Source organism: Myotis lucifugus, unplaced genomic scaffold, assembly GCF_000147115.1.
Source record: "Myotis lucifugus unplaced genomic scaffold, Myoluc2.0 scaffold_1615, whole genome shotgun sequence".
NCBI lineage: Eukaryota > Metazoa > Chordata > Mammalia > Chiroptera > Vespertilionidae > Myotis > Myotis lucifugus.
This window is the reverse complement of record NW_005872663.1, coordinates 8,776-33,219: the sequence shown is the minus strand read 5'-3', so window position 1 is coordinate 33,219 and position 24,444 is coordinate 8,776. Positions and strand designations below refer to the sequence as shown.

At 52.5% G+C, this 24,444-nt stretch overlaps 2 protein-coding genes across 2 annotated transcripts in view; one reads left to right on the top strand and one right to left on the bottom strand.

Moving 5' to 3' along the window:
• Positions 1-495: 495 nt before the first annotated feature.
• On the bottom strand, positions 496-18,721 carry LOC102437993 (mastin-like). Its single transcript, XM_023748652.1, has 8 exons — positions 18,694-18,721; positions 14,957-15,114; positions 14,785-14,835; positions 2,660-2,720; positions 2,297-2,477; positions 1,787-2,058; positions 772-917; positions 496-686 (listed from the first exon to the last, which is right to left on the bottom strand). The coding sequence occupies exons 1-8, from the start codon at positions 18,719-18,721 to the stop codon at positions 522-524; spliced, it is 1,062 nt and encodes a 353-aa protein (XP_023604420.1). The 3' UTR covers positions 496-521.
• Positions 18,720-24,444, top strand: part of LOC102437690 (mastin-like) — a gene marked incomplete at its 3' end in the record, with an annotated part of 10,028 nt that continues 4,303 nt past the window's right edge. Inside the window, exon 1 of the mRNA XM_023748651.1 lies at positions 18,720-18,797. Within this exon, the coding sequence (XP_023604419.1) occupies positions 18,720-18,797 (78 nt within the window). The remainder of the gene's footprint in view (positions 18,798-24,444) is intronic.

The following is a 24,444-nucleotide window of genomic DNA, read 5'->3' as shown; positions in this document are numbered from 1 at the left end:
GGCGGCCTTCCGGGCTGTGGCCTCCAGCCCCGGGCAGCAGACTCACCTCCACCCCAGCCAGGAGAGCCGCCAGGTCGCCCTCTTCCAGCTGCAGCCATAGCTGCCCATCCCACCTGGTCCCCCTCCCAGAGCCTGGGCTCCCCCAGCAGCACAGACCACCCACTGGCCGCCTTGGCCACGCCCACAGGTAAGTACACTGAGTCCAGAGCAGTTTTTCATGCAGTTTAATGAGCTACAGAGGGTGGGGAGGAGGCAGGAGTCCTGCAGTGCCAGCCCTACTTCAGAGCACGTCCCGCCTCTCCCTTTTGCCTGTCAGGTGAGAGAGGCTGATGGAGGTGCTGAGGCAGGAGGATCTCAGAGCAGGTGTGTGTGTGTGGGGGGGGGGGGGGAGGCGGGAGAGGGATGGAGGAGGTGCTAGGTGCAATGAAGAGCTGGCTCTGGGAGGGAGCAGGGAGGGTCCCCCAGACACCCTGGAGGGCCTGTCTTCATCTCATGGGCAGCATCCTTGCCCGGCCCCAGGCTCAAGGAGAGGAATGAATATGACCGAGGATCCAAGGCAAGAAGGATGTCACTCGGGCATAGACTGTAGGAAAGTTGTCAAGACCGCACTTGTGCCCCCAGCTCACCACGCCTACCTGGACCCAGGTGCCCCTCCATTTACAGACCAAGGGGCCCCCAGAGTCTCCCTGTAGGAAGAAGAGACAGGTGGTCAGTACTCAGGGCCCCTGCAGGCAGGAGCAATGGACGGAGGCCACGGTCTGGGGGTCTCACCTGGCAGGTGCCCCGGCCTTCGCCCCCGGCACACAGCATGTCGTCCTTGATAACCTTGTTGATCCTGAGGTATTGCTGCCGACAGATCTCATTCGCCACGATGGGGACCTCCACTTCCTGCAGATTGTGGGGCGGTGGCAGCAGCTCTGTGAGAATAAGCCCAGTGAGCCTGTGGTCCTGAGGGGGCGGACAGTCACAGGCCACGGGTTCTAGAATCATACGCTGAGCCTCAGTGCCCCCAGGGGTACCGATGACCCCAACTCTCAGGCTTCATTCCAGGTCAATGGGATGATAATCTGTAGGCTGACACTGTGGGCACCAAGCTCAAAAAAGAAAAAGGGAAATACGTTTTTATCCACAATAGTTTTTATTGGGAAAAATCAGAGTAAGTGCTTTCCGCCTAGAAATGCAGAGTGAGCGGCCCTACTGTCAAATTTGACTTTGTCCATTTAATAGTGAATCCTGGAGCTCATCACTGAAGTTCTCTCTCCTCGTTCTCCATCCCACTATCGAGACTCAGGGAGAACGGGGACCCCCGGAAGGGAGGACACGGCCTGGTGCAGAGTGAGGGAGAGAAATGCCCATGGCACGCTGGCCAGTGTTTCTCAGTGGTGAGAGCACTGGCCTCAAGGATCCCAGGTTTGATTCTTGGTCAAGGGCAAGTACCTGGGTTGCAGGTTCAATCCCCAGCCCCAGTCGGGAAGATAATGAAAAGATATGCCCCTCACAATCAATGTTTCTCTCTCCCCTTCCCTTCCACTCTCTAAAAATCAATGGAAGAGATATCCTTGTGTGATACTTAAAACAAAAAAATGCCCATGCCATGCCTCACTCTTGCTACTGTGGTCTCTGCTCCTAACAGACTCCTCTTGAGCTGTCTCCCTCCTACACCCAAGGGAGACCCCGGAGGGACCCCAGCACAGACCCCAGCTGAGCCTCCTCTGTAGAGCCCGGCCCGCCCCCTGCATCGCCCTCAGTCTCCTCCTCCCACTCCCACATGTCACCTGGTTCTCACCTTCAGGAGCAATGCGGCCCCAGCCAGTCACCCAGCACCGTGTGCCAGGGGGGAATGAGAGGGAGGCTGGCGGGAGGCGGATCCACTTGATGAGGTTAGATGGTTGCACGGGAGCCTCCAGTTTGAGAAGTGCCACGTCCGCCCCACCTACTGCTTTCTTTTTAATGCTGTACTTGGGGTGGCGGATGATCCTGGCCACCTGCACACTGTCACTGTATGAGGGCCTCAGTCGTCCTAGTTGGACCTTAATGTGCCGAGTCTCTGGGTTTGTCCTGGGGACAGGAGGCCAAAGGCTTCTGAGAGGCTGTGGAAAGGAGTGGGCCAGCCCCTCAGGGCCCAGAGACCTCCCCTCTTTGGTGGGCAAGAGGAGCACCAGGAAGCTGAATCCTGGTGGGGGGTCTGCAGCCACTCAGCCCAGCATCTGCCCCCAACACACATCACATGCCTCCCGACACTTTCCACCCTCCCCCTCCCCCCCACCCACCGGGTGCTGGCAGAGTAGGGACTTACCCATGAATGCAATGGGCAGCGGTCAGCACCCACTGTTGATTGATGAGGGAGCCCCCACAATTGCGATGCCACTTTGAACTTGTTTGATTCCAGACCCACAGGCCCACCTGCCACGGCCACGCCCCATCGGCAGCATCATGCCCCCCCACGATGCCCACCAGCTCAGTCCCTGGGCCGGGATCTGGGGAAGCAGAGGAGGAGCCATCAGGGACCCAGGCACCGCTGCCCGGCACTCAGCATGGCCCCATCCTCAGTCCCTCCAGGAGCCACCCTCAGAGGGGGATCGCCACCCATCCCAGGGGCGGCCTCTGAGAGGTCAGTCAGGGGTTTGGAGAAAAGCCAGGCTTGGGGGTTGGGACCCACCTGAGGTGACAGGTACGGAGCCCCCCAGACAGGGGAGAGTCAGGACCAGCAGCCACAGCATCTGCAGGGGGAGAAGGGAGGGAGGAGAGCCAGTGAGGAGATGTGGGGCAGGGACACAGCCTGGGAATGGAGAGGATGGGGCTTTGAGCAGTGTCCTCACCATGCCAGGTCTGTCTGCCTCTGTCCTGGGCCCTCTGAGCCCCTTTATCCTCCTGCCCAGACAGGCCCAAGGGGAAGCCACCCTCCTTTGGGGTGGGGCTGGGAGGAGGCAGGGCTTATGCCTTCCATGGGACCAGTGGTGACCAGCAGACCAACTATCAGATAAGAAACATGGTGTTTCCTCTCTGAGAAGACACTCAGTAATGGTGCTGGAGCCCTAGCTGGTTTGGCTCAGTGGATAGAGCTTCAGCCTGTGGACTGAAGGGTCCCAGGTTCGACTCCAGTCAAGGGCACATACCTTCGTTTCAGGTTCCTCGGCCCTGGTTGGGGTTCATGCAGGATGCAAACAATCAATGTGTGTCTCTCACATCGATGTTTCTCTCTGTCTCTCCCTCTGCCTTCCACTCTCCCTAAAATCCATAAGCATGTCCTCGGGTGAGGAGCTAAATAAATGATAAATAATCAGATGCTCTGAAACAACACAGAGCAGAGGTACAGATGGGATGGGGACAGGCACCTGAGCCAAGAGTGGGATGAGGCGGGGGAAAGGAGAGCAGCAGCCCAGTGCGCCCCTGCCCCCATCCTTCTTTTGAGGCTCACAGTGTCCCCCAAAAAGGACAGACTCACTGGACCTGCAGACAAAGTTTGCCAGCAACACCATGAGATGGAGGAGGCAGCTTCCCTGGAACCTTTGGAAGGAGTGGGACCTGTTGACACCTTGATTGTAGACTTCCAGCCTCCAACACTGTGACAGAATAAAGTTTTATTTAAAGGTCCAGGTCTGTGGCATTTGTTATGGCCGCCCCAGGACACTCAGGTATCTGCTCAGCTGTCCTCATACATCCTATGCATGATCAAGCTTTGCCAAAATGCACAGGAAAGGGTGTGAGAGGTGCCAATTTAGTGCTACTTCTCCTCACCTCCTGCACACGCCTGCACCCCCACAGCGCTGGGAGCCAACCCCCCTCTCACACTCCCTGCTTTCTGAATGGAGGAGCTCTGTCCCCCAAGTTCAATCCCAGGCAGAGGCCGGCCACCTGCCAGGGACAGGCTTTTCTGCCCTTTTGACATTCTGACAATCATTCTCCACCAAGCATGGGACAGGACCAGACAGTGGTTTGAGAGGAGAAGGAGGAGGGGTTCCCACACTCCTGAACCACGCCCGGTCCTCTGTGCCCCGTGAGCCCAGTGAGGAGACCACCAAGGGATGCTTTGCAGCACTTAGACGAGCTCAGGTCTCTAGAATCCCATCATTCCCTCCTGGGCCAGAGTCCCTGTCATCCTTGCTGAGATGTTGGTGTCTCCGGGGGCACCCAGAATCCTCAGGGGACACTGGGGATCTCGACAGGAAACAACCAGGATCCAACATGGCCAGGGGGCCCTGTGGAGGGGGGATCGAGCACCCAGGAGGGAAGGGGCTGGGCTCCCAGACCCAGCAAGTCCCACAGGCCCAGGGGGGAGACCTCTGGGTGATAAGGGGGCTTCCTCCCTCCCTGCCTCTGGTCTGGACAGAGGCCCCACCTTCAACCACCTCAACAGTGGATGTGGGTTTGGGGCTGGTTTCAGCCCAGATGACAGGAAGGCAAGTCACAGCAGTGTCACCAAGAGGCCACAGGCCCCAACGCCCAGCCTGATGCTGGACCCAGGCTTCCCGTCCCCTGGCACCAGGCTGGGCGATAACCAGCTGGGCCAGACCTGGGAAAAGACGGCATTTGAGCATTAGGAGCAGATCTGCCCCAAACAGAAACAAGAGGTTTGAGGGTCTGGGGGGAAATGTCATGACTATCACTGGCAGATAATACGATCTTCCTCCCAGAAAAGCCAAAAGCCTCAACTGAAAAGGTGCTAAGATTAAGTTTCCAAGGTGTCTAGATGGAAGACAAATATTTTGCATGCAAATCAGGAGAGAAAGAAGGAGAAACTCATCTTTAACCCCAGGCATAGCTAATGCGATGCCATATGGTAGAGATTCCATTCACGACCAGGTCCATACATTCCTAATCTAGAGTCCGTGACAACCACAAACTTCCTTGAGAAGGACACTCACACTAAATAAAATGTCAATGTTGTTAACAAGAGACAGTGTCATCCAATATCAACCCTTCCAAAATCCCAATAGAATATGAACTGCAGGAAAGTTTGGGAACATTCAAAGTGACCCCCAAGTTTTTGAGGAGGAAAATACAGGTGGGGGTGTCCCAGGAAGCCACAGGGCAGAGTGAGGCAAACTAGGCAGCTGGTAGCATAAAACTGTGGGAACGGGAACCAAGTGGCCGTCCAGTGACGCAGGGAGGGTGAACGGCCCAGCCAACTTGCCCATCCTCCTAGACCCAGCCTCAGCGACAGAACAGCACCAGACAAACGCATGGTATCAGCTCACAGCAAAGAAGGAGGAGACGGCATCGGTGAGGGGCCGCTGGGAATCAGATGGAGGGGATGAAGAAGAGGAGGTTGGGGAGAAGTGCAACCCCCTGTTCTGGTGCTTGGGTGAAGCCATCTCACTGTGCAGGACTCATGGTGATGGGGCCACCTTGAACGTGAGGGACCCAGGCAACTCAGAACTTGGCAGGGGCTGAAGAGGGTCACCCAGCTCAGAGGAAGGTGGTGAGAGCCAGGAGGCTGGACACACGGTCAGGACCCAGGCCGTCCTCTCCCTCCTGCAGTCGGGGTCACCCCAGGCAGAGGGTGAAGGATCTATCTCTAGAGAACCTTTGGTCCCAGCCAAACAGAGGACTGGCATCTGGGAGGCCCAGGTCTCCGCCCAGTCATCTCAGAACAGAATCAACTAGTCCACCAGCCAACCAGGCTGACAGATGCGAGTCAGCATTTGAACTGTTAATAAACAGTTGTTTCTGTTCCTTAGAAAAGTGTTCTTGCACCCCACTGGTGTGGCTCAGCAGGTGAGTGTCAGCCCAGGAACCAGAGGTCCCTGGTTTGATTCCCAATCAGGGCAACATGCCCAGGTTGCAGGCCCAATCCCCAGTAGGGGGCGTGCAGGAGGCAGCTGATCAATGATGTTCCTCTCTCTCTCATTGATGTTTCTATCTCTCTATCCCTCTCCCTTCCTCTCTCTAAGTATACTTGTTTATGGTGGTAATTTTTGACATAAACCAGCCCAAAATTTAGTGATTTGCTCTTACATATGAAGAAAACTGTTGGTGCAGACCAGGAAAGCATTGAATTGGAAATTTAAAAACCAAAGGAAAAACAAATGAAAAAAAAAAGTTATTCAAACCTATTCAACTAGCAATGATGAGAAATAGAAGTTTGAGCAAGTTTTCAGGGAGGTAGAAGATACTGCATTTATGAAACAAGGATTACATACTGTTTTCTTCTCATATCAGATAATAACCAAGCAGATCATAACCAAGTGCCCTTGGACATTCAAAATATAACAAATTAGCCTGGGCAAGTGATTCAATGGTTAGAACAGTGGCCCACCCGCCAAAGGGTGACTGGTTCAATCCCCGTGTGGGTTCCATGTGTGGGAGGCAACCAAGCAATGTGTCTTTCTACCACTTCTCTCTCTCTCTCTCTCTCTCTCTCTCTCTCTCTCTCTCTCTCTCTCCCCATCTTCCTTCCCTCTCCTTCCCTTCCACTATCTCCAGAAATCAATGGAAAATATATGCTTGGGTGAAGATTAAAAAAAAATTGTAATAGAACAACAAAAAACAACAACAAAAAAATGGGCCTTCCTGTTCTTTTAACACCCTGAAAAGAAAAAAACACACGTGTGCACAGCTGGCCCACCACTGAGGTGGCAGCAAGTGAGAGATGTCAATCAGTTCTGATAGGCAGAGGCAGATGGAGGAGGGGGAGGGGCACACAAATGCCTGCTGACAGGGGCTTGTTCCCATAGAGGGCCCTTCACACCCACAGAGATGCTCAGGATGTAGAAGCCAACTGACCCCAAAGGAAACTGAGCAGGAAACGTACAAAGGACAATGTTCCCTGGAAACATGTTCAGTGAAATAAGCAGGCGCAGAGGCCACACAGTGTGCGCTTCTGTTTATGTGAACTTGGAACCGGACAACCAGTGGGTCCGGGCTGCCTGTCACCACTTGAGCCAATTCAGCAGACACAGGCTTGAATCATGTAGGAGCGTTTATTCCAGTCCTGCCAGCAGGAGGGGAGAGCTGCAGGTCACCCACGGAAATCTGCTCTGCACCCCACCATCAGCCACTGCTTATATTGGGTAGAAGGACAGAGATGACGGGGAAAGTAGGAAGGACAGGCATGGGAACGTGGGCATGAGGTAATCATTACAGGTTACAGGTCATGAGGCTGGGGTGTTGGGGGTCACAGAGGGTGGATGCCTCTGGGCACCCAGGACCAGATTACAGGTAATAGGGGCTGAGGGTTGTAGAGAGCAGGTGCCTCTGGGACTAGATGATCTCAGTCACCAGGTGGTAAATCTCTCCATTAATGACAGACAGTTCTGCGGACAGGAGGACGGACTGCATTCCCATGCTAGCTGCCATGGCCCAGGGCGCACACTCCCAGCCAGGTGAGAATGTGCTTTCTCTAATCAGAACAGAACCATCATGAGTAACAGAGCATTGGTAACATTTCTTATAATTACATTGAACAAACGCATTTTTCTTTGACAAACATTGGAACAAAAACTATTGTTGAAATTTTCATGAAATTCATGCAACCTTGAGATTAGATATTATAACCTCAGGTGTTAGAATTTACTGATCGCAGACACTCCTTACTCTCAATTCATTAACATTTAAGAGGACTGATTTTTCTTCTCAAGCAACCGCACACATCTAAACTTTATAAAGAAGTTTGTTCTTTTGGCTCATGACCAAGCACTTCAGTCCAGAAGGGAACTTGATCTTGAAAGTGTTAAAGAGAATAAAACGGGGCAGAGAAAACTTATGTGCTTAGCAGTTTTCTTGCAGAAAGCTTGCAGCCTTGAGTGCGGCATAGCCTAGATAACCACTAGACCTCTGGCGACGGGAGGAACCAAGGACCGGACCCTTATGTCAGCAGAACTGTTTGCAGCCAGCAGAAGGTAACAAAACCCTGCCTCCCCCTTCAGTCACCGCTGATTGCTTTTTCGGCCTCAGCCCACCTGCACCCAGGTGCCTGAAATAAAGTTCTTTTGATACATGATGGCCTCGTATCATAGGTGAGTGACCCGGCCACTCCAAACCTTTCAGATCTTATTCATCTTAAAATCAGATGCTCCAACAGAAGACACTGGGGAGGGGAGAGGGGTACTAACTAGTGCCAGTGTAGCACTTTCTCAGTGTTTGTGTCAACAAAATATATTTCATTCGCCCTGGCTGGTTTGGCTAAATGGTTAGAATGTCAGCCCTCAGACGGAAGGGTCTCAGGTTGGATTCCATTCAAGGGCACCTACCTCGGTTGCAGGCTGGATCCCTGGCCCTACTTGCGCCTGTGGTAGAGGCAACCAATCAATGTGCCTCTCTCACCTCCATGTTTCTCTCTATCTCTCCCCCTCCCTTCCACTCTCTCTAAAAATCAATGGGGAAAAAATTACATAAAATGATGAACAAAAATAGATGCAGAGACAAATGGCAGGGGAGGTGGGGGGCGGGGAGGTGTGGTTAGAGAGCAACCAAAGGACTTGTATGCATCATATCAGCATAACCAACAGACACAGACACTGGGGCGGTGAGTACTTGCCCCGGGTGGGAATGGGGGGGCGGGGGCGGGGAAGGGGGGGCCAGGGAGGGAAAAAAGGAGACATATGTAAAACTTTAGACAATAAAAAGATAAAAAGACCAAAACATAAAAAAGGCTAAAAAAATATCCTGGGTGAGGATTAACAAAATAAAAAATTTCACTCAGGGATTTTCTTGACAAATACAATTGTGTCTTGTAACCCAAGGTTAGTTCTCTTTTCAATCAAAGGAAAATAGTTTATGATAATTTTTTACTCCCACAAACCTGTCATCAAAACTAAAAGTTAACATGTCATGTGTCCTGAGAAATCCTGTGAGGGGGACTCTGTGGGAAGGGCTGTACATTGATAAGAGCTTACAGCGTGAGGATGCTGCGTCTCCCACCCATGGTCAGCGCATATCTGTCCATGTAATTTGGACCTTATGTCCTTTAGCTCAACTGGACAATGTCCTCTCTGAAATCTTGCACATGTTTTGTTAGATTTCTTCCCAGGGGGTTGTAGTAGTCACTGGAAATGCCATCTTACTGATTCCTCTTCTCAGTGGCCAAGGGCAGTGTCTAGAAGGCCTGTGGGATTTCAGCGCTGGACCTGCGCTGTTGGTGGGTAAAGCTGCCTCGCCGCACTCACACTACTTCTAACATTGAGAGCAGATGGTTTGGTTGTTCCGTGTAGAGCGCCGTGTTGCTTCTGGTGGTCTCCTCTCCTCCTCCCTGGTCCTCACACCTTTTGTGTATTTCTGATGGCTCTGTGCTGCCTGGAGTCACCTCTACTGTCTGGGCCTCCCTGTCCATCATCCCTCATTCAGGGGCGGGCTTCCAGAGTGTCCCGACCCCCCTCCTGCCCCTTAACCCGAAGCAGGACATTTGCTGTGGCTCTGGGAAAAGTCACCCTTAGCAAATTTAGGAAGTCACCTTTGGCCAAAGTTTGCTAAGAGTTTTATCACAAACTGTGGTTGAATTTATCAACCAAAAAAAATGTATTTTTCCATATCTATTGAGGTTATCACATGGTTTTTATCATCTATTTCTGCTCCGTTAATGTGGTAAATTGCACTAATTGGTGTTCAACCGCGGTGGTTGAGACCTTCCTGGGTTACTTGGTAATTATTTTCCACATTGGGAGTTGGTTAGATAATGTTTTACTTTGGATTTTTTCAATTTATGTTCATAATGGAAATTGTCCTGAAATTGTCCTTTATTCTATGGGCCTAGTTTTGTTCTCCAGAAAGTGTGCCCGGGAGCTGTCTCTCTTTCTGTCCTCTGGAAGGATCGCTGGGGCCTTGAAGTCTTAGTGTAATTCTCCAGGAAGCCATGCTGTGGGTAACTCCCCGTGTTGTACTTTATATGTAAGTTCTGGGTGGATGTTCACCTCCCAGAAGCAGGCCGTTCATGATTATAAATCTGGTCCCGCTTCCCTTTCTCCTAAAGTCAGTTCTCAGGAGTTATACTCGCCTAAAAATGGTCCATTTCACCTGATGGCAAGTTTGTTTAATGTGGTTGTTCATACGAACCTCTTCTGAGTATTAAAAATCTCTGCCCTGCCCATGTGTCTGGTCACCTCTTTATTACTAATATTACTTGTGCATCATGTTTCCTGCCTGATGGATCTTGCCACAGGTTTGCCTATTTCATTAGATTTAAGGAACTCACTTTTGGTTTTGCAACCCTGTAATTTCTTTATTATCTAGTCCAGGTGCTTCTTTTATTTGTTTTAAATTACCCCTGACTTTCTTCTGTTGGTTAGCCTGTCTTTTATTCTATTCCTTATGTTTTCTTTCAGTTTCCTCTGACATAATTTTTCTCACTTCTGATCATTTCCCTCCAGATACAAGTCACCAAGTCCCCGTGAATATGAGGATTTCACCATTATGAGTTGTATATACTTTTTAATTTCATTCTGACTTTTCTTTGGAAGTATATTTTTTAAATTTCCAGATGTAGGAGAGCTTGTGCCTATTTTTGATATAAGTGTGAGAAAGCTTAAAATAACAAAGTACCTGTTGTCTTCCAATACAAGGCAACTGTAAGTGACCTCTGAGAACAGAAATTCACGCTCAGTATTTACCGGGGATGTAAACAAAGGCAGAGAGATAAAATGTCCATCATCAGTAACAAAAGATGGTTCACAGGACGCCCCTCCTAAATTCAGACAGTGAACTTATAGGCAAGTGGCCTTGTCGCATGGTGTTCAACTGTGACCTGCTCCTGTTCAACGTCTATCAAAGTCATATGTGACCATATAACTGCAAGTAATATGACCTTCCCAATCCATGCAACTGAACAACCACACACACACACACACACACACACTCACACACACACACACACACACGCATACATGCACATACGCCCACACACATGCAGATGATGATGCATGGGCACACATGGAGGGAGGTCTAGGAGGCTCCAGGGCAGGGAGACCAGCCTGGGGCTGAAAACTCAGTGCTGGGTGGCAGTGTGCCTGCAGGACCCTGGGCTTCCAGCCTCTTCCCCGGCCTGCCCTGGAGCCAGGGGAGCAGCCAGGCCACTGCACCTGGCGCTGCTCCTGGCAAAACTGATCACCTCAGGGGAGAGCAATCCAACTACCAACCAGGACACTGGGAATGTCCCACAGGGAGGCGGCTGCACCTCCAGCTGTGGGGCCTGTGCAGTAGGAGCCCAGCAGGCACAGCCTAGGGAGCCCAGGTGATGCCAGTCAAGATGCCCACCCATTAGAACACGGTGGGGACCAGGGGGCCTGGGTCTCCAGGGGGAGGGAGCCTGCAGAGTGGAGAGCAAGCGGGGGAAGGAGGGAATGGTGGAGGTGGAGCCCTGACAGCCTGAGTGTCACAGGCTGGCACCCCGGGTCTAGGACAGAGGGCCTCGCTGTGGGAGGACAGCCACCAGGAGAGGCTCCAGGGAGCAGCACACAGAACTCGGGGGCCTTGGTCAAAGCCCCGGTCGGGCACTGCGGAGTGGGTGCTGCCTGGAAGCCGGTCACAGGCGCTGCCCTCGGTGAGGAGCAAGGCCGTCCTGTGGACACAAAGCTGCGCTGTGGCCTGTGTCCCTCTGAGCCGTCGGGCAGAGTGAGTGAGGTCAGTGTCATTGTCAGTGTGGTCACAGGTGTCCAGTGGTTGGGTGGGGCCCGAATGGGACAGCCAGTGACATGAATGAGGGCCTCCAGGAGCCATCCCTGCCCCGGGTCCAACACCTCCATTGTGACAGGTGTGGACCTGTGGACGCTGGCACATTGCTGCCCCCACAGCACCCCCACCCCGCCCTCGCTGGCCCAGCCTCCACTGCAGTGTTGCAAAAGGGGCTGTTAGGTAACAGAAGCTGTGCCCTTTGCCCGCCTGCCCTCAGCCTTCCCCTATCAGGGCTCAGACATCCTCATCACAGCCCCGGCTTTGATCCTGACCCTGATGCCCACGCAGCCCCACCCTCACTCTGTGCATCCACTCCTATCACTCAAACCCCGCACCCTGGGACACCAATGGTGGCCTGAGGTCAGAAGGACTCCTGCTCAGAGCAGCAGGGCAGGGCACTGCTCCCCTCCCTCCCACACACAGCTGCTGGCCTGAATGCCCACGTGCACTTCATCTCAGCATCCCCTCTTCTTATCTTTTTCTTAATCCTCACCTGAGGGTATTTTTTTCCATTGATTTTTGGAGAGAGTGGAAGGGAAGGGGAGAGAGGAGAGAGAAAAGCATCAATGTGAGAGGCATATCAATTGGTTGCCTCCTGCAGGCACCCCAATGCTGGGCTGGGGATCAAGCCTGCAACCCAAGGACATGCCCTTGACTGGGAATCAAACCCAGGCCTCTTCGCTCTGGGGCTGACACCTCAACCACTGAGCCAAGCCACCCAGGGCTCCCCTCTTCTTTTTAAATTTATTTGCAGATACACACCATGTCATAAATACAGAGATCATGACAGCTTTGTTTTTTCCTTATGAATTTTATTCCCACCCTTCAACCCCCTCCCCTTGGGAAACCACCCACTTTTTCTCTGTATCTATGGGTCTGTTTCTGTTTTCTTTCTTCATTTGTTTTGTTCTGTTTTAGATTCCACATATGAGTTGCTCATTTCTCAACATCTTTGCAAACATGTGGTTTTATCGCACTTTTTCATTTTCTCCAACCTGATGAGTGTGACACTGCATGTCCTTTATTTCCCTCAGTTTTCCTCTGATTATGAAGGAGGCCAGTCAATGCTTATGGCCACTCAGGGGTGTCTGGAGAATGGCATGCAGTGTGTTTTCCCATTAATGCTTTGTTTCCTTTGTCCCACACGATTCCTCCGAATTAGTATTTCTTCTTCCTGGAATAAATCCTTAAATAGTTCTGTTAATGAGTGCCTGCAGGTGATAAGACACTCTGTGTGTCTTCTGTTTTGTAATATCACTCTTTTTTTCCACAATATTGTGTGACAGTTTATCTGGGAATAAAATTTTATGTTGATGGTGATGTTTCCTCACCACTTCCAAGGAATTGCTCCAGGTTCTCCTTCCACCTCCTGTTGCTGATTAGAAATCCCCTGTGTCTGACGTCATTTCTTTTTAGGTTAAACTCTCACTTGTCTCTGTTGGCTTCTAATGATGACAATTTGCAGTTTTACCAAAATGGATTTAGGTGTAGAATTTATTTGTGTTTATTCTGCTGAATTTTCACAGGGCACTTTCCACTGAAGGTTCACAATTTTTCTTTGATTCTAGAAAATTCTCAGATATTTATGTACCAACATGATGTTTTAGTTTTTCAACACAGTTTTTTTTAAGTTGCTAATAAGGGGTTCTGAATGTCTAATGAGCCTCTGAAGTTGGAGGCTCTCAAACCATCTACCAAGATGCTCTTTCATATTGTATGGAATTTTTAAAGATTTCTCTGTTTCTGATATGCTGATGGCGAAAACCAAACAAGCCAACATTCAAGCTCCCACTGAGAATGGCCCTCCGACCTCTCAAATCCCTTCCCAGCTCACGCATCATTCCCCAGCACCTCTGTCCCCAGCACCTCTGTCCCCACCTCCTCTTTCCCCACCACCTCTTTCCCCACCTCCTCTGTCCCCACCACCTCCGTCCCCAGCACCTCTGTCGCCACCACCTCTGTTCCCACCACCTCAGTACCCACCAATTCTGTCCCCACCTCCTCTGTCCCCACCTCCTCTGTCCCCAACACCTCTGTCCCCACCACCTCTGTTCCCACCACCTCAGTCCCCACCACTTCTGTCCCCACCTCCTGTGTCCCCACCACCTCTGTCCCCACCTCCTCTGTCCCCACCTCCTCTGTCCCCACTACCTCTGTTCCTCTGCCTGGAGCCCCTTTCCCCTAATGCCCACTGTTGTTCGTGCTTCATGAGCTGGGCCTGGCAGCTCAGCCCCTGGCAGGTCCAGGCTGGACACGCCCTGTGTCCCCCAGCTCTGTGTTCAGCACTCACCTCCACACCGTGTCCCACACTCACTGCGGTGCTGTGGTTATGTCTGTCCTCACCTCCCTGTGGGTTCCAGGAGCCCAGGAATCCACTCAGTGAACTCCTTGCCCCTGAGACCTTGTCCATGCTGGGCACATGTGATCAAGGATAATTAAAGGGGGGAAGGAGGAGAGGAGGGAAGTAACATGTAAGAAATAAGAGAGAGAGAGACGAACATAGAAGAGCAGAAAAGGAAAATAAGAAGCAGGGGAAGGAGTTAGGGGAGGAAGAAGGAAGAGGAAGTGGAGGGGTGGAGGGAGGGACACTGGGACAAGCATAACCCGCATGAGCTCCCAGAAATGCCGTCACAGGGAACTGAGCCCTGGAAACCTCCTCACACCCGAACACGGAGACCTGGGACCCGGGGACTCTCAGGGAGGCCCCCACTGCGCCCTCAGTCACTGTCATGATGAGTCCATGCCACCATTTCAGCCACAGCTTGGAGCTGGCTTTTCCATGTTTAATGGGAATCAGAGGGTGAGCAGGAGGCCATGGGCCCAGACCCCTTGTCCTGGCCCCCCTACTGTGAGAGACACCAGCCTGTGGAGCATCTCCTGTGTCTGCCACCTTAAAGTCAGGACAGGAGGGGGACCCCGAGGTCAGGAGGCTCTTGACACTGTGGAGGGTGAGATGAAGAGTGAGGAGGTGGGAGGATGAGGCTGGAATTGGGAAAGAACAGGGGTGTCAGCAAGGAAGATTGAGGGTCTCCCCATCATGGGAACCCTGCCTGGCCTCATCTAGGATCCAGGGAGCACAGGGACATACTTCCGGATCCAGGAAATGAAGCTCATCACCCGGGCATACACCCCAGGGAAGACGTGATGACCACAGCTGTATCCCCAGCTCAGGATCCCTACCTGGACCCAGGTGCCTTCCCAGCTGCACACCAGGGGGCCCCCGGAGTCACCCTGTGGGGAGAGGCAGGACTCAGTGAACATCTCCACATGGGCCACTGCATGAAGCTTCTGAGTCCTGATTCCCTGGGCCAGGAGGGGACAGAGGACAGAGGATGGGGCAGGTGGGGCTCACCTGGCAGGAGTCCTGGCCCTCACTCCCAGCGCACAGCATGTCATCCTTGATGATCTGGCCAGTGTTGGTGGAAGAGTTCTGGTAGCGCTGGTTACAGACCTCGTTCCCCACAAGGGGAACCATCACCTCCTGCAGCTGGTAGGGCCAGAGCCGCGGAGCTGTGGGGAGGGGCTGGCTGAGAACCAGGGCTGGTCCAGGCTTCTGCTCCTTCCCAACAACAAGGTACTGTTTCCAGTCCTTCTGGGCTCTGACTCTTCCGTCTAGAGCAGCTACGCCTGGCCTGGGACTGAGCTCCCAGCATCCACTACGCCCATTCAGTTCTAGGACGCAGCACTTCATGAGCTCCCAGCATCCACTAAACCCATTCAGTTCTAGGACGCAGCACTTCATCAGCCACAGTCTGGGCTCCACATGCCCGAGGAGAGGCACTGAGGAGAGAGTTATCCCGGGATTCTTCTCCTTGTAAAGGAAGGGATCAGGGCTCATCCCAGAGAAATGCATCAAAGAAGGAAGGAAACACTTCTGCGCTGATGGGTTGGGGTTTCATTCTGATTGAGGGCCCTGCCTCTCCCTCCCAGACTGGCTCATCCTCAGGAGGACAATCAAGGTCCACACACCCCCACGGGGCGAGGGGAGGACCCAGGCAGAGCCTCAGGAGGGCCTGTCCGCCTGGCAGAGCAAACACCTGTGTCCTCAGTGTCCATGAATCTGATCATGAAACCCCAGCTCTGCACACATTTAGGCTCAACAGGAAATCCCCCCTCTAGTAACCAAATGTAGAATCAGCACATGGCCTAGAACTTCCACTCCTAGTCTGTGCCCCAAAGAATGGAAAACAGGGATCCAAGATGGAGACAGAGTAGGTGGAAGGTACACTCACCTCCTCCCAGGACCAAATCGGAATCACAACTAAATTATAGACCCTCAACCTGAATAACCAACTGAAGACTGGCTGAAAAGAGGTCTCATCATTAAGGACACATGGAAGAAGCCACATGGAGACGGGCAGGGAGGGTGGAGACACAGAAAGGGCTGCATTGAGAGTTAGGAGGGACACCTCAGCTGCAAAGGTCCCCTCTGAGAAGGGAGGGGTCTCCACACCATCCTGAGCTCCCAGCCTGGAACACCAGTGCCTGGAAGAGGAGCTACACAACATCTGGCTGTGACCATCCGTGGGGACTGCACTTGCCAGAGTGAGACAGGGGACTGCCAGGCAACCGGACGCCCTTTTAAAGGGCCAGTTCACAAACATCTCTATGGCAGGTACTCAACCTGACTGGGCTCCAGAGGAGCAACAGCAGCCCAGAGTGGATGGGACCCACACAGGAGAGATTGGGCCGTATTCCTCTTTGGAGAGGGCTGGAGGGGCAGCCTCCATTAACCAGTACCAAGTCCCTCTCTCACATGCCTTGTATTGGAAGACAACAGGCTACATTGTTATTTTAAGCTTTCTCACACTTATATCAAAAATGGGCACAAGCCCTCCTACGTCTGGAAATTTAAAAAATATAATTCTAAAGAAATGTCAGAATGAAAATTAAAAAGTATATACAATTCACAGTGGTGAAAATCCCAGCTACTAATATTCACAGGGACTTGGTGACTTGTACCTGGAGGGAAATGACCAGTCCTTTCTGGATTTAGTAAAAATAGGACAGAGAATGGCCTGTTTAAGTCAAGAAGTGAGAAAAATTATGTCAGAGGAAACAGAAAGAGAGCATAAGGAATAGAATAAAAGATAGGCTAACCAACGGAAGAAAGTCAGGGGTAACTTAAAACAAATAAAAGAAGCACCTGGACTAGATAACAAAGAAATTACAGGGTTGCAAAGCCAAAAGTGAGTTCCTTAAATCTAATGAAATAGGCAAACCTGTGGCAAGATCCATCAGGCAGGAAACATGATGCATAAGTAATATTAGTAATAAAGAGGTGACCAGACACATGGGCAGGGCAGAGATTTTAAAACTCGGAAGAGGTTAGTATGAACAACCACATTAAACAAACTTGCCATCAGGTGAAATGGACCATTTTAGGCGAGTATAACTCCTGAGAACTGTCTTTAGGAGAAAGGGAATCGGGACCAGATTTGTAATCATGAAAGGCCTGCTACTGGGAGGCGAACATCCACCCAGAACTAACATATAAAGTAAAACATGGGGAGTTACCCACAGCCTGGCTTCCTGGAGAATTACACTAAGACTTCAAGGCCCAGCGATCTTCCAGGGACAGCAAGAGAGGCAGCTCCCAGGCACACTTTCTGGAGAACAAAACTAGGCCCATAGAATAAAGGACAATTTCAGGACAATTTCCATTATGAACTTAGACTGAAAAAATCCAAAGTAAAACATTATCAAACCAACTCCCAATGTGGAAAATAATTACCAAATAACCCAGGAAGGTCTCAACCACCGCGGTTGAACACCAATTAGTGCAATTTACCACATTAACGGTGCAGAAATAGATGATAAAAACCATGTGATAATCTCAATAGATATGGAAAGTACATTTTTTTTTTGTTGATAAATTCAACCATAGTTTGTGATAAAACTCTTAGCAAACTTGGGCCAAAGGTGACTTCCTAATTCGATAAGGGTGGCTGTCCTAGAGCCACAGCAAACGTCCTGCTTACCCAGGGAACACTGGCCGCCCTGCCCCTGAATGAGGGATGATGGACAGGGAGGCCCAGACAGTGCAGGTGACTCCGGGCAGCACATAGTGATCAGAAATACACAAAAGGTGTGAGGACCAGGGAGGAGGAGAGGAGACCACCAGGAACAACACGGCGCTCTACATGCAACACCCAATCATCTGCTCACAATGTAAGAACTAGTGTGAGTGCGGCGAGGCAGCTTTGCCCACCATCAACGCAGGCCCAGCGCTGAAATCCCACAGGCCTTCTAGACACTGCCCATGGCCACTGAGAAGAGGAATCAGTAAGATAGCATTTCCAGTGACTACTACAAGCCTGGGCGAGTGAAATCTATTTTTTGACACCAAAACTGAGAAAGTGCTAGACTGGCACTAGTTAGGATCCCCTCTTCCCTCCCACCTGATTTAAGATGAATAAGATCTGAAAGGTTCCCAGTGGGCCGGGGTCACTCACCTATGATAATGAGGCCATCATGTATCAAAAGAACTTTTATTTCCGGGACCAGGGTGCAGGTGGGCTGAGGCCTAAAGAGCACTCAGCAGTGACTGGAGGGGGAGGCAGGGTTTTGTTACCTTCTGCTGGATGCAAACAGTTCTGCTGAGGTAAGGGTCTGGTCCTTGGTTCCTCCTGTCGCCAAAGGTCTAGTGTTTATCTAGGCTATGCCACGCTCAAGGCTGCAAACTTTCTGCAAGAAAACTGCTAAGCATGTAAGTTTTCTCTGCCCATTTTATTCTCTTTAACACTTTCAAGATCACGTTGCCTTCTGGACTAAAGTTCTTGGTCATGAGCCAAAAGAACAAAATTCTCTATAAAGTTTAGATGTGTGTGGTTGCTTGAGAAGAAAAATAAGTCCTCTTAAATGTTAATGAATTGAGAGTAAGGAGTGTCTGCGATCAGTAAATTCTAAGAACTGAGGTTATAATATCTAATCTCAAGGTTGTGTGAATCTCATGAAAATTTCAGCAATTGTATTTGTTCCAATGTTTGTCAAAGAAAACTGCTTTTGTTCACTGTAATTATAAGAAATGTTACTCATGCTCTGTTACTCATGACGGTTCTGTTCTAATTAGAGAAAGCACATTCTCACCTGGCTGGGAGTGTGCGCCCTGGGCCATGGCAGCTTGCACGGGAATGCAGTCCGTCCTCCTGTCCGCAGAGCTGTCTGTCATTAATGGAGAGACTTACCACCTGGTAACTGAGATCATCTAGTCCCGGAGGCACCTGCTCTCTACAACCCCCAGCCCCTATTACCTGTAATCCGGTCCCGGGTGCCCGGAGGCATCCACCCTCTGTGACCCCTAAACCCCAGCCTGCATGACCTGTAACCTGTAATGATTACCCCGTGCCCACGTTCCCATGCCTGTCCTTCCTACTTTCCCCGTCATCTGTCCTTCTACCCGATATAAGCAGTGGCTGATGGCGGGGTGCAGAGCAGATTTCTGTGGGTGACCTGCTGCTCTCCCCTCCTGCGGGCAGGACTGGAATAAACGCTCCTACATGATTCAAGCCCGTCTCTGCTGAATTGGCTCAGGTAGTGACAGGCAGCCCGGACCCACTGGTTGTCCGGTTCCAAGTTCACATAAACAGAAGCGCACACTGTGTGGCCTCTGCGCCTGCTGATTTCACTGAACATAATGTTTCCAGGGAACATTGTCCTTTGTACGTTTCCTGCTCAGTTTCCTTTTGGGTCAGTTGGCTTCTACATCCTGAGCATCTCTGTGGGTGTGAAGGGCCCTCTATGGGAACAAGCCCCCTTCAGCAGGCATTTGTGTGCCCCTCCCCCTCCTCCATCTGCCTCTGCCCATCAGAACTGATTGACATCTCTCATTTGCTGCCACCTCCCTCCTGCTCTCTGCCCTTTGCTTTCATGTCATTGGTCCAGGAGGGAGACACTATAGAGGTGATGGCCGCTCCATCACGGGTGCCCGGGGGACAGTCAGGACTTGGGAGAAGGCACTCACAGGAAAACGCACACGTGCCCTGTTGTTGGTTAGTGTCCAGCCCTCCCTGCCCCCAACAAGGGACACCGTGGGCACCTCTCCTCCCTGCTGCTCTCTGCCACCCGCCAAGTTCCAGGTTTCCTTTCTCCCTAGAACTCAGTTCCAGACGGTGAGTCCCTGACCCCTGATTCCTGTGTAGAGGCTGCCGAGCCTCTGACTGTGGCTTCTGGGAGGCCAGCCCTCAGCGGCTGGAGCCAGGTGGGACCTGAGGAGGCCACTCTGGGATGGGACCTGGAAGCCGGACGCTGCTGCCTGGCCGGCCATGGGAAGCAGCGCTGACAACGGGGGCACAGAGCAGGGGTTTTGGGGGGATGCTGAGCTCAGGGCAGGCCCTGGAGAAAGATGCCAACACGCTGTCAGTGAGGAGCTGGTCACTGAAGGCCACACACAGAGCAGAAGGGGCCTGGGAGGCGGGGGGCAGAGAGAGTGATCGGCACCAGTAGCCGAGCTCGGGGACAGGGGTGCTCCCTGGGGTGATGGATGGCCAAGGCCAGGGCCCGGCAAGAACACAGTGGGTGCTGCCATGGGGAAAGGTGACATCCGGTTGCTGCCCAGGAAACTCGAGTCCCCAGGTCCCCTGAGCCTGCAGAGTGCCCCTCCCCCCGCCCCCTTACCGAGAGCCAGCGCACCCATGCGGAATGAGTCTCCTGTGGCTGCTGTCACAGCTCACCCCGGGCACATGAATCATCTCACCATCCTGCCATCAGGGGACCGTGGCTCTCATGGGCTGAATCCAGGTGTCGGCTGGTTCCTCCTGTAGGTCCAGCCCTTTCCCAGCTTCTGGAACGTGTCCCAGCCTTTCCTGTGGCATTCCTGAGGGCCCGTGATGCATGTGGCCCACCTGGAGAATCGGAATGACCCCCCTCTCAAGGTCACCGGTTATTATTTAATTCCATCTGCATCCCTTATCCCCTTTGCCAGGTAACCTGACATGTTCTCAGTTCCTGGGGATTAGGACCTGGATGTCTTTGGGGGCCATTATTCTGCCTTCTGAGCCCCTTTATAATGCAAAGGCTTCTCCCTGAGAAGACCTGCCCCTCCTCTCCTGAGCACTAGTCTGTAAGGGGTTAGAGGCAGCCCAGCCCTGCAGGGCCCCTGAGAGGAAGTGACTATGAGAAGGAGCTCTGGGATCTGGCCTAGAAGCTCCTGCAGGAGAGGAGAGGACACCCCAGGGCTGTTGTCCAGACCGTGGGAGCCATGGCTGGACGGGTGGGAGCCCTGCCCTGGCATCGGAGCCCCCAGGAGAAGGGGCCGGAAAACCTGCTGGAGCGCCTGGTCCGAGGGCGCCCAGGGGACAAGCCCTGGGGAACGCACTGCCAGAGGCCCTGCCCTGTCAGCAGCCGCATGGGCCTTGCTTTCTCTCTTTAGTTAATCATCAGCAGAGGGTATTTATTCCATTGGTTTTCTAGCGAGATTGGAAGGGAGTGAGGGAAGGTGAGAGAGAGAGAGAGAGAGAGAGAGAGAGAGAGAGAGAGATCAGTTCTGCATGGTCTGGGATGAACCTACAGCCCAGGTTTTGTTTGAATCCTCACTGAGGATATGTTTCCCATTGCTTTCAGAGCAAAGCAGGGAGGGAGGGAGAGAGACAGAAACATTGATGTGAGAGAGACACATGGACTGCTTGCCTCCTGCACACAATTCAACTCAGGGGCGGGGAGGGAACAACAGCCCAGGTGCATGCCCTTGACTGGGAACTGAACCCGAGACCATTCAGTGAGGGGCTGACGCCATAACCAAGGAGCCCAACCGGCCAGGGCAGGGCTTTCCTTTCTGGCTGGACGTGATGGTCAGAGGCACCGCCTCACCATGAGCTTGCTGCTGGCGGGAGGCCCAGGCCCACCTGCTGCTCATTTGCCATCTCCCAACTGGGGCCCCAGGTGGTTGGTGGCCTCCCATCCACAGTGGTGCTCAGGCCTGTGGGGTGCAGTTTCCACACTGGGGCCCAAGTGGAGGCATCAAAACTACACCCTCAAGACAGGACCTGGGAAGCACAGCTGAAGCTGTGAAGGTGACTCTCTGGGCAAGACGCCCGTCCTGCAGGCCACAGGGCACGCTCCCCCCCAGTGACTGTCACCTGGGGCCTCGCTCCCCCCCAGTGACTGTCACCTGGAGCCTCGCTCCCCCCCAGTGACTGTCACCTGGGGCCTCGCTCCCCCCCAGTGACTGTCACCTGGAGCCTCGCTCCCCCCCAGTGACTGTCACCTGGGGCCTCGCTCCCCACCAGGGACTGTAACCTGGGGCCGTGTCCCTGGAGTCCGGGGCAATGACTCTGGAAGTAGGAGCAGCCCCGCCGGGTCACTGCTGGGACCTGGGGGCGTGGTGCTCCCCTCCCTGCACAGGGGTGTCAGTCCTGGTCCCGAGAAAGGGACTAACTCGGCCAGGGGACAGCAGAGGCCCCTGAGCAGCTATAGCTGTGCCCTGTCTCTCAGAGCTCCCGGTGCCAAGGGACTGGAGGCAGGGAGCAGAGGCACCGAGGTGGCATGGGTCTTCGTGTCCTGTGGCTGCCTAAGGAATTACCAGACACTTGGGGGTCTTTAAACAAAGGGGATTTACTCTGAGTTCTGGGACCAGGTGTCTAAAAATCAGCCGCCAGCAGGGGGTTCCTTCTCTGAGGCTCAGGGAGAGAATGCATCCCAGGCTCCCTCCCAGCTCCTGGGGGGGGGGCGGCCATCCCTGGTGTTCCTGGCTGCACCACTTAATTCCAGTCTCCGCCTCCATAGCCACATGGTCTGCCCTCCTATCTCTGTCCTCTTCCCACAAGGACACCAGTCATATTGGATGAGGGCCTCTCCTTCATGCCCTCATTCAACCCTGATTACATTGCAAAGGCTATTTCCAAAGGAGGTCCCATTCACAAGTGCCAGGGACAGAAGCCCTGGGCGGTCACCCTCCTGGGCACAAGTCATTCCCTTGGGCACTTGAGAGCCTGGCTCTAGTTTCTAGGCTGTTGAGACACCTGCTGTGGCTCCTGTGGAGACCAGCCGGTGCTCCCCTCCCATCTCAGCATCTGTTCAGGGCAGCAGGTGTGAGGTGCACCTGTGAGAGCTGCTCCCAGCTGAGATCTGGATCTTGTCTGCACAGCTGTCCATGCGCCTCTGGTGGCAGGGGAAGCAGGCGGAGCGGCATGGCCCATGGACCATCCAGTGGTGGGCCAGCTGTGCACACGAGTGTTTTTTTCTTTTCAGGGTGTTAAAAGAACAGGAAGGCCCATTTTTTTGTTGTTGTTTTTTGTTGTTCTATTACAATTTTTTTTTAATCTTCACCCAAGCATATATTTTCCATTGATTTCTGGAGATAGTGGAAGGGAAGGAGAGGGAAGGAAGATGGGGGAAGAGAGAGAGAGAGAGAGAGAGAGAGAGAGAGAGAGAGAGAGAGAGAGAGACCAGTGGGAGAAAGACACATTGATTGGTTGCCTCCCACACATGGAACCCACACGGGGATTGAACCAGTCACCCTTTGGCGGGTGGGCCACTGTTCTAACCATTGAACCACTTGCCCAGGCTAATTTGTTATATTTTGAATGTCCAAGGGCACTTGGTTATGATCTGCTTGGTTATTATCTGATATGAGAAGAAAACAGTATGTAATCCTTGTTTCATAAATGCAGTATCTTCTCCTACCTCCCTAAAAACTTGCTCGAACTTCTTCTATTTCTCATCATTGCTAGTTGAATAGGTTTGAATGACTTTTTTTTCATTTGTTTTTATTTTGCTTTTTAAATTTCCAATTCAATGCTTTCCTGGTCAGCCCCAACAGTTTTCTTCGTATGTAAGAGCAAATCACTAAGTACTGGGCTGGTTTATGCCAAAAATTACCACCATAAACAAGTATACTTAGAGAGAGGAAGGGAGAGGGATAGAGAGATAGAAACACCAATGAGAGAGAGAGAGAGAGAGGGACATCATTGATCAGCTGCCTCCTGCACGCCCCCTACTGGGGATTGGGCCAGCAACCTGGGCATGTGCCCTGATTGGGAATCAAACCTGGGACCTCTGGTTCCTGGGCTGACACTCACCTGCTGAGCCTCACCAGTCGGGTGCAAGAACACTTTTCTAAGGAACAGAAACAACTGTTTATTAACAGTTCAAATGCTGACTCGCATCTGTCAGCTTGGTTGGCTGGTGGACTAGTTGATTCTGTTCTAAGATGACTGGGCAGAGACCTGGGCCTCCCAGATGCCAGTCCTCTGTTTTGCTGGGACCAAAGGTTCTCTAGAGATGGATCCTTCACCCTCCTCCTGGGGTGACCCCAACTGCAGGAGGGAGAGGACGGCCTGGGTCCTGACCGTGTGTCCAGCCTCCTGGCTCTCAGCACCTTTCTCTGAGCTGGGTGAGCCTCTTCAGCCCCTGCCAAGTTCTGAGTTGCCTGGGTTCCTCACGTTCAAGGTGGCCCCATCTGCATGTGTCCTGCACAGTGGGATGGCTTCACCCAAGCACCAGAACAGGGGGTTGCACTTCTCCCCATCCTCCTCTTCTTCATCCCCTGCATCTGATTCCCAGCGGCCCCATCACTGATGCCGTCTCCTCCTTCTTTGCTGTGAGCTGATACCGTGCATTTGTCTGCTGCTGTGCTGTCACTGAGGCTGGGTCTAGAGGATGGGCAGGTTGGCTGGGCCGTTCACCCGCCCTGCGTCACTGGACGGCCACTTGGTTCCCATTCCCACAGCTTTATGGTACCAGCTGCCTAGTTTGCCTCACTCTGCCCTGTGGCTTCCGGGGATACCCCCACCTGTATTTTCCTCCTCAAAAACTTGGGGGTCACTATGAATGTTCCCAAACTTTCCTGCAGTTCACATTCTATGGGGATTTTGGAAGAGTTGATATTGGATGACACCGTCT

Coding starts and splice junctions, on each gene's coding strand:
- LOC102437993 (XM_023748652.1), bottom strand. CDS start 18,721: ATGGCCCAGGGCGCACACTCCCAGCCAG. Junction 15,115..18,693: donor GGGCGCACACTCCCAGCCAG/GTGAGAATGTGC, acceptor CCCTCCCCACAG/CTCCGCGGCTCTGGCCCTAC. Junction 687..771: donor AAGGCCGGGGCACCTGCCAG/GTGAGACCCCCA, acceptor TTCTTCCTACAG/GGAGACTCTGGGGGCCCCTT.